We start from the raw sequence: 14799 nt of genomic DNA on the forward strand, positions 1-14799 counted from the left end.
TTTTCTGCTGAAGTTGTATTGCTTGAATAGCGCATCCTGTCCTCTTATCTAATTAACACCAGCCTCATGAACTTTTCTTATTACTCAGGTGGATCCCACACTAATGAATGTAGGGGATGGAGGCACGGTGAGCAGAGAGATCAGTGCTCCAAATAAAGCGTCTGCTAGCATGGTGGGAAATCCCCCCCAGACGCTCCCCCCTGAGTTCAGAGGAGATGTTGCTCTCAGTCAGCAAAATAAGACAACTCCAACAAAAGACTGTAAGACTGTAAAAGCCTGCCCGGACAACTACAACCACAGCCCCGAACTTTCTCCACCGCAACTGCCCAACAATGCACCAATGTCCGGCTTGGTCCTCACCAGCTCAGAAAAGAGAACAGACAAAAGAGCAGAAACCTCTAAGCTCAAAGCTGATGGTTCTGGGGTCTTCCCCACTCCTCAGTGGTCGAGTGGTGTAAAAGTTAGCCAGGAGGATTCACTCAGCCCCTGTCACAGCAATGTGACATCCAATAAGAAATCCCATTCACAAACACAATCTGTGCAAAGTGTCCCACCTGGGTTTCAGTGCTCTGCCATGTTTAAACCAGCCCAGCCTGTTGCCTTCCTTCCCACAGCAAATTTTTCCTCTCCACTTTGTAAAATGAATCTTCCACCAGCATTAGGTCAGATTGCAGCATTGAGAGAAGCCCCAGCCACGCAGTTTCAGAAAGAAAGCCAGCCTCAAAGCTCAGGTGTTGCTGGGCCACCTCTCATGCGGACCTATCCCTACCCGTTGTCTGTGGCCCGGACTCCGGCTGCAGAGAAAAAGACGGGCACGTCGACCTCAAAACTCAGATCTAACCACGCATCAAGTAAGAATGCTAAATCTGTTGGAGAACATAAATCTTTAGCTTCTGTGGTAGCCTCACCAGCTATTGCCCTACCATTGCAACATCCATCATTAACTTCAGCTGCACCCACTCACTACACCTTGTCTCCGACTGCTGCCATTTGCTGTGGCTCTGCTCTGGCCAACATCGCCTCACAGAGCAGAATGCTGAACCATGTAGAGAAAAGCAACAGCATAGATAAGACAACCATGGGCTCTCTAAAAACCACACCTCCTGCAACAGACGACCACACAGTCTGCTCAGTTGAATCAAGAGATGTACCTCTTGATTTGTCCGCCAAATCAAAACGCCCTAAATGCTTAAATGACCCTCCTGTTACTATGATGGAATCCCACAATAATGAGTCAAATCAGAGAGAATTTCTGAATTCAAAGAAGACTCATTCTGCAAATTACGGCTCCGCTCTGCAATACCCCATCTTACCAAACACCCACCGAAATGGATCTCATCAAAAGCAATTAAATAGGTCTCAGAATCACCAGATCCCAGAGGTCAAACCAGCCTGGGGTAAGGGATCTTCACAAGATTCAATAAAAAACATCCCTGGTACATATGTGGGAGTTGCTAGTCCAATATTGGCTTCTACTCTAAGGGGCAAAGATGGAAAAGGGACGTTTGTGGATGAATTTCAGAGTTTTGCAAAGCAGGAGTTTATATCTATAATTGACCAGGGAGAACATCTGGCCACAGGAGGAAAGAAGCCATCCTGTCTGATGAAGGGTAACCAACACACTCACAGTGTCAAGCATGTTAAAAACACCAGCACAACCATAACTAAGAACTGTCCCTCAAAAGGAGCCCTAACCACTGCGTTGTTAAGCTCAACCAATGCTCAAATTCCTCAGAAATGTGGGCCTGGCAAAACAGCGGTACCATACTCTGCTCCCCTTGTCAGTCCAGCTTGGCAGCAGGCATCTCATCTCACATCATCACATCAAGCTTCTTCTAATCATCGAAAAATCACACAAGGATCTCCAAAGACTAAGGGCACCGCAGTTACAGACAGTTGTAAGTTTCCAAGTGCCCATCACAGCCCGTCCAAACTTGAGGATGATAAGTGGGAGAGAATGAAGTCTCCTCTGTCTAACCTTGCGTCCATTGTAAAGCAGCAAGCTCTTGATACAACAACACTGACGGATGAAGGTAATTCCCAAGCATCGCCTGTTGCATCACGAAAAGCTGATGGTCTGAATACACTCACGGGAAATCAAGACATACAATCTAAGCATACCTCTACTTTTGAATACCCACCATGCTGGTCTGTGGAAAAGTGGCCTAGTGCACCATCTCAAGGGGATTTCACTCAAGCTATGAAAAGACATGACAAGGCAAATGCCGCTGAGCTTTTGGAGAATAACACTGACATGCACACCAGTCAGGGAGAGCACATGGGACTTCAGGTGAAGCAAGGCTCCTCAAAGCCCGCAGGCCAGTCTCATCTCTACGGGAGCAGTGCATCAACAAATGGGAACAGGATGGAGAGTAAACTAGCCCAGGTGTTAGAGGGGGAGATATTGAGGAAAGAAAGTGGGCCGTCAGACAGTCCTCCTGGTGACAAATTGGAGGGCATGGCTGCATCTATTCTTACAGGCCAGTGTGCAGGGGGAGGCGACAAGTTTGAGAAGAAAACAAACGGAACCAAAGAGGAGTCGCCAACCAAAGCAAAAGCTGCTGCCGTCAAACAAAAGAAGAACAGTCCTAAGAAGCCAGCAAAAGAGAAATCTCCAACAGATGCATTACAGAAGGCTGCAAGAAGGAAAAAGCAAGAGACAGAAAATACTCCAACCAAAGTGTCCCCTAAAAAGAAGGTAAATTATTAATTCCTATTACTCTCATTATTTCTCTTTGGTTAAATTTGAAGAAATATTTAAGGTAGCAATCGTCTTTTAAGAGTTTAAAGAGCGAAAAGGCTATTCAGAGCTCCCTTTCATATTATTAAGTTATGACTGATGGTTTCACTTTCGAGGGCTTATTGTGAGTCTCTTGCATCCTCTCTGTCACCACGAGAGGCTCATGATCAATAACCTCCAATAGAGCGTGCTCACTCTGTCCCCTGTGTATTTCTGCAGAAGAAACAATGTGCACCTGTGCTGGAGCAGAGTCTGTCAGCGGGAAAACCTTCCCCTCCAACTAAAGAGGCGATTCCAAGGGAAAAGATCAGTCCCAGCAAGGCCGAGCAGCAAACCTGCAACAAATCAGGTAGAGTCTTTGTTTCTTCCTTAATCCTATAGCTTTTACATTTTTTACAAAAATGTAAATTTAATGATACTTTTATTTAGTTAAAAAAAGTTTTGTTGTAGTATATGGTTTGATTACTCTGGGTTCAGTTTCAGTTTTAGAGCTAAGTAACCTGCAGTCAGTGTCTCAGTCTTACTCTCAGCATAGAGTCTGGTGTGAATGTGACAATCAGATGTGATTTAATCAGTTCCAGATAGCAGTCCTCAGACTTTGGAGACTTCAGCGTCTCTCATTAGTCCCGCCGTATCCACCAAGGAGGCCGAAGCCACAGAGTGCTCCTTCCCAAGACTGAGGCGAAGGCGGCGGCGAGTTGATGACGCTCGACTTGACCTCTGGGGCTTTGCGACGCCCTCCCCTCCACCCCCGCCAATGCCTCCTCCCCCAATATCCCCTTCGCCCTCTCTGACTCTGCCCCAACCTGTTCGCCGTCCGAGAGGGAGGCCTCGATCAAATCCTCTGCCGGAACGTACGCTACAGGGCAAGGGAAAAACATCTGGCGCTGAGGGCGATACGCCATCTCGTAAGAAACGTCGGCGATGTCGTAATAAGAAGTATCAGACTGGGGACTACATCACAGAGAAAGACAAGCTGGAAGATGGAGAACACCTCGAAGAATCGAACTCTCTGATAAAGGACGCTGGAGTCCCAGAAGGTAGAGATCAGTTAAAAGTTATCCTGGTCAGAAGGTTAAAAAAGAAAAAGATTCACATATTACAGTATTAAAAGAGAATGACTTGAGAATCAATGAAGTTCAACATTTGAATACAGCAGCTGTTGAATATTTTTATGCAATCCAAAGCTCACTAAATGACCGGTAGTAAGTAGGCATCTAATCAGTTAATCAACTGACTACTTAATTGCTAAAAAATTGATTTTCAGCTATTTAAATTATTAATTGTTTTAATTCATTTATTTTTCAAAAACATCAGTGAAAATAGTCAGAAGTGTAATTGAAAATAAAAATTATTGTTACTTGTTTTTTAGTCCTTCAAGCACATCAAACATTAGTTAGAAACAGCCTCACAAAAAAGCCTGAATCATTCTCTTTTAATACCATTATACATTAATCCTTTTTTGGCTGCTGACCATAAAAAGCGACAAAACATTTGGCTCTGTTGGCTCGTGACGAGTATTTGTCATCTTTTCTGACGTTTCATAGACTAAGTGATTATTCATTCTTTAAAAAAAAAAATCTGATGAATGAATCGGTACAGACAATAATGTAAAGCTCTGTTCTACTCTGTGAAGTAGTCAGTATACATATACATATAAATTTAGCAACAAAAAACTAGTTTGCTGTGTATTCACTTTAATCTTTTCTGATGGTTGGTTTTAGTACAGAAGTAACAAAAATGACCAATTCATGTTGCTTTGATGTTTTTCTTCCATTATAATTCCATATTTATTTGGTCAAAATAGAGCTGAGTAAAGCTTTAAAAAGCCAAAATCCTCCAGATGTTATGGCATTTAAGGTAAATGTTAAATAAAATACACATATTCGTAGATAACTTAGTTACTCACAGGTGACGATGCTGGTTTTCCCTGAGTTCTGAGATTGTTCATGAAAGAAATTTCTGTTTAATGAATTTAAGAATGAATGACTCCAAACTGTCACTTAGCTTGGAGACTCAAGCTGTGTCCATGCTTGTTGCGCACTGCGTTGTCGCTGACAGCTGGTCGCTAGCAGACATTCCAGTCTACGGTTGCCAAGGTAACCGTCTAACGTATTTAATACCGTGTGATAGGTAGTCACTTCAGTACTTAGGTTCACAAAGGTTTTGCTTGGGACCCGCTCACATTGCGTCTCTGGCTGTTTTTTCGCAGTAATAAGATGTTTTAGCTCCGCTACCTTTGCAATAACTTTCTTCTGATTGGCTGCCCCTCGAAAACCAAAGATGTAGAGAGCAGGCAGGTGAGGGTGAGAATCTGTGCTCACAGCTAGAGCTGAGCGCCTGGGAGGATGATGTTAATAATGATATTCCCTCTCGCTGACATGATACAGTAGGACTGTGCAATTAATCTGTGGCATGTTTAGTTCAGCTCCAGGCAAGATGATGGAAAGAGAGGCTTTGGTGAGTAGCAAAACCATCAGCTGTTAGGAATCACCTTGGTTTGGTTTTTCTGAAGAAATTACACAAATAAATTATGGTTAAAAAGTTGAACTTCATCGAGCAGCTCTGTCCCACTGAGGAAAAAGTAGAAAAGACTGTCTGAATCTTGAGATTTTGACTCACAGGTATTATTTATTTATGTATTTACAGATGTCATTATTTTAAATTTTTCCTATGTTTAATATATGTTCTATTCAATTAAATTCAGTTTTATCTATAGCACCAAATCAAGGTGTTTTATATTATATTGTAAGGTAAAACCTCACAATAATACAGAGACCAGCTTGGGGTCTGTCTGTCTATATCTATATATTTCTCTCAGAAGATCCACATCATCTATCTGTTAGTGTGGAAATGACATGCATCGTGAGTGTATATGTAGAGAAAAAGCTAGGACATGGCAGATTTGAGCATAAGATTGTAAAATCAGGGTAGAGTAGCTGGCAAACAGCAGTTTTCTTGTTTACGTGGATAAGATGGCTAAGCTTCCGGAAGTACCAGACAGTCTGATATCAGCACCTAAATTATTCCATTCTCCATGTTAGGCTTGGCAGATGGGGATGAGCACAAAGCTGCATCAGTGCAGTGTTGATAAATGAGTGGTGTGTAAAGATTAGGATTGTTGGTGTATCTCCTGTCTACCACTCAGTATAACGGCAGGTCTAATTTGCCATTTCAGTTCCACAGGTGGAACATTGTCCGAGTCCCGCTGCCCCCAGTCCAGAGCCTCTTCCCAAGAGACCGTCAGTCACTCGCTCAGGATCGGTTCGCTACCAGGAGAGTGAAGAATCTCCAGAGTGCAATGATAAGCCTTCAGGGAAGAGGAAGTGCAAAAGCAAACACCTATGTGACAGTGATGAGCCGAAGGTAAGCTGCCGATGCTGCTTGTGGGAGGATAGCCCATCACAGATCATGCATAGTTGATAGAAACAAGGTACAATGGATATACAAGCTTACAGTGCCCCCCTGTGGCCTGATTGAAATCTATGTTTCTCACGTTTGTGATGGCAGCTGGAAGTTCTCTAATCAGTAAATCTGTGTTTTAGAATAAGACCAAACGCTGCAGTTTGGGCAAGAGTAGCGCCTCCCTCACCTTGGATGATGATGGAGCTGATGCAAAAGTACCAGTTAGCCCATCACCAGCTCCAAAAAGTTTGCCATCCTCTCCATCTAAAAAGAAAAGCTCGTCAGGAAGAAGCAGCGGTCCAGATTCTCTGACCAAAAGGCCCGTTCCGCCAGAGGTTCGCCGGCTGATTGTCAATAAAAATGCAGGGGAGACGTTGCTGCAACGTGCTGCGCGCTTGGGCTATCAGGTACAACCCGACACGTTTACTGGTAACAGGAATTTTGACATCAGTGGAAAAAATGCATGATAATCTGACAGTTTATCTTTCCTTCCGGTGTTCTGCAGGACGTAGTCCAGTATTGTCTTGAAAAGGACATCCGGGAGGTCAATCGGCGTGATAATGCCGGTTACACAGCTCTCCATGAGGCGTCCTCCCGGGGCTGGACTCAGATTGTCCAGATGCTGCTGAACAATGGTGCAGATGTCAATTGTAGTGCTCAGGATGGAACACGGTGAGGCTTCAGGCAGCATGACAGTGGCTTTCATCAGAGACTTTATAACAGAGAGATGTGTTACTTGAAAAATCTTGAAATGAGATTCAACCACAGAAAAGATGGTGGTGGAAGTTTCTTAAAAACCTATTTAAAGATAAGCTTTTTAAAGACTTAATTTGGGGCATATTAGTAATTTTTTAAGATTAAACTGGGGATTGTCTACATGACATTTTTATGTCCTCATGACCATTGAAGTTAAACTATTTAGATAATGCTTCAAAATATCTGCCCAGAGGTCTTTCATTGCAAAAGTTTCTTCTAGCAGGACTCTTCTTGAGTTACTTGTCATATGTGTAACCTTTGTAATAAATCTAAGCATGACCCCTGGAAACAGCATGTATAACTAAAGTTAGATGTCATTGTCCTACAGTCTTCAATATTTTCTGTGTAATGTAAAGTTGTGCAAATGCTAAAAGTCTTTTGTGTTTTGTCTGTTCTTCCCCTCAGCCCACTTCACGATGCAGTAGCAAGTGATAACTTACCAATAGTCTGGTTGCTTCTGAACCACGGTGCAGACCCAACTCTGGCGACCTACTCTGGACATACACCAGTCAAATTGGCACATAGTGCAAGCATGAAGAAGTTCCTCACAGGTAGTTCACCCTTCTTATTCACCTTTACACCACTGGACAAGAGATTAACAGTTTATTCTTTGTTAAATTCATTTTTTTTAATCATCAACAAACATTTGGTGACACAGCAAATGCTTTCATAAAGCTATTTAGAATGAGACGGGAAAATAAATCATTGAAGTTGTAACTTTACAGTCATCCATCAAGCAGTGTGTCAACACATTAGTAAACTCTGCGCCCACTCCCACTGCATCGCTTTTGAGAATTGAACAATACAGGTTACATGAAGAATACATAAGAATTTCAGTCAAATCTTCTTCCACATCCACAAAGAGCCTGACAGTTGTTTAAATCATTGTTTTTGTTGTCTTCCAGTTGAATTTGGTTGTGTACTACTAAACTGAAACAAACTGAGCTCATCAAATATGTCTTGTGACTGATTAGGTGTTGATTGATTTATGCTTAATCCTGTTAGGAATGGTTTGTCAACTGATATCACACAAAGCAGATATGACATTAGATAACAGTCCAGTGCACTTGTGAGTTGGAGAAAATCAGCAACATATGGGTGTGGCTGTGGCTCAGGTGGCTGAGTGGGTCATCTACAAACCTGTGGACAGATGCCTGCCTGACTTTTCCTGGTAATGTGCTGAAGTATCCTTGGGCAAGATGCTGAACCACAACACATCCAAGAGAGTGTTTGTGTGTTTGGATGTTAGAAAACAATTAGGAGACATCACTGTGTGTTTGTTATAAGAACCAGGATCCTTAGGGGTTTTTTTGTTGTTGTTTTTTTAAGTAACAAGGAGAATTTAAGTAAAAAGCTGCGGTGATGAGCTCTGACATGTCTGTTAAATTTGGAAGGACTTTTTAATAGATTGCTGTTCTGTAAAAACAGAAGAAAAACTTTTCTGAACAAATCATTTTTTGTGCCGTAAGCTTTTAATTCATTTTTATAAATAAGCATTTGGAAGGATGACATATGATTGCTGTAAGTTGCCTCCCTGGAATCAGTTAAAATCTGCTTTCCTCAGAAACTGTTCCCCATCCAAAGTTACTGCTTTGTGTGGCTGCAAGAAAAAAAACCAAAGCCAGCTTGTTATAAACATTAGGGGTGCAACGATACACAAAATTCACGGTTCGGTTCAGTTCGATACTTTGGTATCACGGTTCGATATTTTTTTCGATACAAAAAATGTTCATGCCTTTTTAATTTATCATTTATTAAAATTATAAATATATATTTTAACTCAAAAGTACAGTTTTTAAATTTAATGTTGCTGAAATCTGATTGAGGAATCACTCATCTTTGGAAAAGAGAGTTTATTACAGAGAAACGTCTCTTTCCAAAATAAAAGCTATACTATACGCTTCTTCTGGGCTATATTCTCAGCAGCATATTAAACATATCAGGTCACATAAGGAGAATCCTGTGCTAACGGCTGTCTAAATGAGTCGGGCAAAGTTTGTAGCATGCTTGCTTGTTGTTTTTGTCTGCTTCCACTTGTCTTTGCACTAGGATGATGTCGGAGTAAATGTGCAGTCATATTCGTTGTGTTCCCACTAGTGCTGTCAGCGTTAATCCCGTTGAAATGACATTAACGCCATAACGCGGCAAATCTCCGTTAAGAAGTTACCGTGGGGGGTTGGACGGTGTCAACACAAGCTAACTGCGCTGACGCACTAGTTCCCACAAATTGAGCATTGCGTGGCACATCCGACATACTGTTTTACTTTAGTCCATGACTCGCTTACCATCAGGGTCATGCTTCACATGAAAACCAAGATAGTTCCAAACGCCAGATCTGAATGAGGGTGGGGGAGGTTCAATTTCGGGTAGCGTTGAGGCAGTTGCCATGTTGCAACGAGCTTAGCTTCTGTCTTGCCAGCTTGCGCTGCGCTCAGTGGATCTGCACTCGACAGTGCAGCCTAGGCGGAGTAGTCGAACGCAGATCCACTGAGCGCTCAACACAGACAGCATCGTAAGTTGATAAAATAAATAAAAAATGTTGTATTGTTCATACATATGCGTACCGAACCGAAAGCACAGTATCGAACGGTTCAATATCGATACGAGTATTGTTGCACCCCTAATAAACATGACCACTTTCATGCAATGCTAAAGGTGTCTTTTCAGCACTTTGCCAGGTTAAACAATAAATAATTCACATAAGTCAGTGTTTGCTTGCTGCTGAATCTGGGTAGCATATTAGTCTCACGTCGTACGTGCATCTCCAGGCAGTTTTTACACATCAACAGTGTTGAGAGAATAGAGTGCGGATATTATCCAGAGTTGCACCACACAACAGGAGATGGATGATGTCAGCCACGTTCTCACTGTACTGTCTGGTTGAGGTGAAGGGTGGCAGCTCAGATGAGCATGCACGAGGCAGGCCACATGACGCATTTTCACTCGCTGTGAATTCAGACTGTCAGACATCACCCCTGCCTACCGAGCAAACACCATTTATTGTCCGATCTCATTTATTAGGGCACTTTGATTGTCATAGACACAAGATTACTTACAATTTTGGGTTCTCACAATTATTAAAAATAATCAGGGTAAATTGTTTGCATTCTATTTCACAGTGAAGTTAGAGGTCCCCGTCTTTGTTTCGTCTTTCAGTTCGCCAAACTTTTAATTTTGTTGCTCTCTACGAGCTCACAATTACACTCCACCAGGCTGTGGCTTGTTTAGTTCAGCTCATATCTCTTTCGTTGTGTTTTATCAAATAATTTTTTGTAGAATTCGTGTTAAAATTTAATGAAAGCCACAGTAAAGAAGACAACTTGGTTATTTTTATTGAGTTTTTTCTGTAAGTCTGTGACTAGTGGTGTTAAATAATTGTGATCTCAGTTTTGACTAAAATAACTGTGTTTATATTTGCCATAATCAAGCAGCTCTGCTGCAGTGCATGTGTGAAAGTGGCTACAGATAAACAGAGAGATGAAGGCTCAGTAGTTGGTACAGAAAGACAGACATGCAGCTCTGATGGCCTGTTTTCTCCTTGCACTGGTAGCTGCACAGAGCTACACAATGGACCGTATCACATGCACAAGCTCTAACTTTGTTTTCTTTGCTGATGGTCTTAATTTAGTCCACTTTTCTTTCACCCTTATACCATTGTACGTTTTGCTTGGTCCAGAACAAGCACTAGCATCAGCCTTCATCTACATATTTCCACGTAGAAGTCATAACATGCAAACAGCCAGAGTCATAAAAAAAAAATAATACCACGTATTTTTTCTTTTCTCCAGAATATTTCACAGACCTGGAAGGCCGCAATGAACAGGATCCTAGTTTACCCTGGGATTTCTACAGCAGCTCGCTGTTCGGTGAGTAACCTTCACGCTGAACCTGTCAGTCTGCTGAATGTCAGCCCATTGATCAATCAAATACCCAGCTTTAATTTGTAAGCATGGTGGCATAAAAGTAATTGAAATTGCATTCCTATGCTGCTCCTGAGTCACAGGGAATGGAAGCCAGTTTATAGACTGGGCTCCAGCTTGACCACTGGCACGTGGAGGGGGTGTTAGCTTTGAGTATTAGCATCCGTGTTTTGTTGTAAACAGCCACAGGGAGCCTGTTATCTAGTGGAAGGAAAGCAGGATTAGAGTTGCATGGAAGGACTGAAGGAGACTAAAGACAAAGTGGTCTACAGCTTCTGAACAGTCTGAGTCACAAAAGATAATCAGGTTTTATAACTGCAGCGGTTTGTTAACTTTTAGTTTTTTTTGTTTTTCATTGAGTAATGCCAGCTATTTCAGTCATTTTATCAAAATCTGCCAGTCAATGGCAGCATGGATATTATAGTTGTCATTGTGCACTTTATATATCCACTGTAGAGGTTTGTATTTTGTTTCCATACAGGTTTAAAGGAGACTTTTATGTTCATTTCCAGTTCAGTGTTTCTATTCATTGACTGAACATGTGCTTCATCCTGCCTGGAAAAAAAGCTGTTTTAGCTCCTCTCCCTTTAAGCCAACTGTCTTCTAACTGGCGCGTATATATATGTGTGTGTGTGTGTGTATATGTGTATATATATATATATATATATATATATATATATATATATATATATATATATATATATATATATATATATATATATATATATATATATATATATATATATATATATATATATATATATATATGTATGTATATGTATATGTATGTATATGTATATATATATATATATATATATATATATATATATATATATATATGTATGTATGTATATATATATGTATATATATATATATATATATAAAAAAAATTTCTTCTTTTTTTTCATCTGCTTTTATATTTGAAGCTGTGACTGACACCATGAAGTGTGTTTATGTGTATTTTTATATGTCACCAGTTGTATGTGTGTAACTGTTGGTATATACTGCCCACTAGAGGGCATGCAGACCTCGTTCATTAGTACAGTAACAGCCAGCTTGTCCGCTCTTCCTCCCTTTCTCACCTCAGTGAACTCTTCCCTTCACAGAGACTGACCAGGAGCCGTGCTGGGACTTCCTGCTGTCTGAGCAGAACCAGGAGTTGGAGGAGAATGTAACGGGGAAGACCGAGCAAGAGTCGGACAAAGATTGTCTTATGTTCGAGTTCTCCTCGGAGCCTCTGCTACCCTGCTATCACGTGCAGGTGTCATTAACACAGGGGTAAGTTCATAACGATGAGAGTTTACTGGCGACAAACCACACGGTAATAAATCAGATTTTTGGGGGGTGATACAATATCAGGCCACTCAAATGTCATCTAAATTTGGTCACCGCTCTGCAATATGCCTAAGAATTACAGCAATTTAGGGCAGATAGGCTATGATGATAGCAGATACTGATGGTTAAGACTTATAAGTAAACAGCAGTTGCTTCAGCTTCTGGTACATAAACATTTATTGGAAATGTACTAAAGATATCTGCATGATGTTCCAACCCAACATCTTTAATGTCATGAGTTGTTATTGTTCCTGCGTGTAAAGGGGAACAAGTACAGGATGATATGAAATATTTCTGCTTTTTTGTCTTCAAAAACACAATATTTAAGCTTCCGTTTCATTGGTCAGGTACTTTAATTACTATCAGATGGTGATGCTAGTATGGGGAGATGTTATTTCTGCAAAGAAAACCTTAATAGATCAGGTCATTGCCTCAGCATGTGTTACCTTTGGCAAATAGGTTATGGGTTTAGTTCAGTTTGTTGCATTTTTGTAGGATTACTCAGAAATTTGAGGGATTTACATGGGGCATTTACCAGAGTTGGGGCTTGGCCCAGCTTAGTAATGATTTGGTTTTGAAGCTGATCTGGATCCAGGACTTTTTGGAAGGATTCTTAACCAGTGTGCAAGCGGGCAAAGTTGGATATTTCCCATCATTTTGGGGCAACCATATTTTTTTCAGGTTATGCCACTGCTTTGTGACACTTGAAACGATATGATACTTAATAAGTGTCTCTGTGGTGCATTAATATATTGTTGCTTTTGTTGTCTGTCTGGACAAAAAACTGGACTGTAGTTTCATGTTTGTTCATTTGACGACGCTTACACCTAAACTGCCAGCTCTCGTGTTGTGCATGCCACCTTCAGCTGATGTCTGATGTTTTGCTTTTGCAGTTTTTGCAACTGGTTCCTGCTGACGGATGTCCTGAAGCGCCTGAAGATGTCTGCGCGGATTTTCCGGGCGCGGTATCCACACTTGGAGGTGGTGAGTTTGTCGCACGCTGAGCTCTGGAGGCAGGTATCGGTCAGCCAGGTGAGCTCCGCTTTGGTTTCTCCCTACAAAAGCAAAACTAAGGAGGAAGAGAAAGAAGAGGAGGACGAAGACGGACTTGTGGATCTGGTGCGTTGTGTACCGGAGCTCCAGAGACTACTGGGTTCCTCGATTCACATCCTACAAGAGGACGAGGAGGAGGAAGAGGAAGAGGTAGTGACAAACACAGGGAAGCCTCACAGCCGATAGCCTCTCTTGAGCTGCGCCCCAGCACCACGCAAACTGTCATTTTGTCAGCCTTCCCTCCAGGCAGCAGCTCAGTGGAAACCTCTCCGTCCGTTGTAACGAGGGTCAAAGATTTTATCTCCAGCTACAGTAACGACTGACACTCCACCGATGACCTCTGACCTTTGGCAGAAGTCATCTGAAGGACCTGCACACAGGAGTTGTCGATGCTGGATAGCAGCTTTCAGGTTCCTATCTATAGGTATATTTGAATACATGAGAACTATTGAGTAAACCTTTTTATTAATTATGTATGTACATGGTAGTGTATATGTATATCTTGCCATCAGGGTAAACACATTTGATTCTATAAATGTATTCTTGTGGCAGAGGACGGATAATGTTTAGGACTTTTTTGTTTTAGTTTGTTCCTGAGGGAAAGCGATATTTTTCGACGGGAGATAATCCAAGGCTTTTATCTTGGTGAAGTCTTGCGTACAGCTAAGACGCTTAAGTCAGGGAGGCCATTGGCCCAGATGGTTTCTCTGTCAACCTGAGAGATCTGGAGACCTGCAGAGAAGAGATCGTGGCACATAACATTCAGACCTAATCACCTGCTCAGAGCCTCCTTTCCATTTTTCACTTCCGGTGTCCTCGAGATCATTTCTGAATGGACCTGATAATTTAAAGTGTTGATTTTTTTTCCTGTGCATTTCACATAGTGAGGCAGGCCCACGAAAGCTGTTCCGGTCCCTGGTTGCAGTATCAAATAAGGCTGTTTCGGACATTGAGGCGCAGAGTTTGTTTACAGAACTGGACAGACAGTAGTCTTCTCTACGCGTCCTAATACAGAATCCTGTGGATCTCTCTCAGAGGAAACTTTCTACCATCTCTGGAGTCCAGAGGAGCCACGACGGTCCCCCAACTTCCCAATATGGTGTTTCCAGCTCCCAGAGTGCTTTGTGTTGCAGTGTTTTATTTACACTGTTTGTTGTGCTTAATTTAATAGTCATTAATATATTTGATCTCTTGTGTATCTGACAACCCTATCTATGAAAAATACTTTCTATGGTTGGTGCTTCATTCTGAAATGTACTTATTATTAGGATCCCTTTATTCTGAGATTTCCCTCCTTCATTCAAAAACAGTATTTCAAAAACAAAGGAGAAAAAAAGAGAGCGAAAAAAAGCAAAAGTACAGTTTTATTGTACTGGTGCTACACTAGATTTTGTGTTGACAATCAATGAAGTTTTGGTTTGAAGTCACAAACTAACAAAAGATATTTAAGATGAAGAGACTTAAGGTGTAAAGAAAAGTATAGTTTAGTTAAAGAAAATGGGATACAACAAGTGTGAGATCTTCAGAGAGCCTTTTATTTGATTCTTTTATAAGAAATAAACAAGAATAAAGCATGATTGTGAATCACAA

At 41.4% G+C, this 14799-nt stretch overlaps 1 protein-coding gene across 5 annotated transcripts in view; it reads left to right on the forward strand.

The window, feature by feature from the left end:
* bcorl1 (BCL6 corepressor-like 1) overlaps window positions 1–14799 on the forward strand; it is a 34746-nt gene extending 19947 nt beyond the window's left edge. For 4 of the 5 annotated variants that reach the window (XM_026145432.2, XM_026145416.2, XM_026145424.2 and 1 more), the window contains exons 3-12: window positions 89–2698; window positions 2960–3089; window positions 3316–3780; window positions 5919–6106; window positions 6286–6552; window positions 6651–6817; window positions 7307–7452; window positions 10690–10767; window positions 11928–12099; window positions 13050–14799. In XM_026145432.2, coding sequence (XP_026001217.1) covers window positions 89–2698; window positions 2960–3089; window positions 3316–3780; window positions 5919–6106; window positions 6286–6552; window positions 6651–6817; window positions 7307–7452; window positions 10690–10767; window positions 11928–12099; window positions 13050–13395 — 4569 coding nt within the window. In that variant the 3' untranslated portion in view covers window positions 13396–14799. The remainder of the gene's footprint in view (window positions 1–88; window positions 2699–2959; window positions 3090–3315; window positions 3781–5918; window positions 6107–6285; window positions 6553–6650; window positions 6818–7306; window positions 7453–10689; window positions 10768–11927; window positions 12100–13049) is intronic. The other variant, XR_003269994.2, reaches the window with a different exon arrangement.

The sequence above is a fragment of the Astatotilapia calliptera genome, chromosome 2, assembly GCF_964374335.1.
Source record: "Astatotilapia calliptera chromosome 2, fAstCal68.1, whole genome shotgun sequence".
Lineage (NCBI taxonomy): Eukaryota > Metazoa > Chordata > Actinopteri > Cichliformes > Cichlidae > Astatotilapia > Astatotilapia calliptera.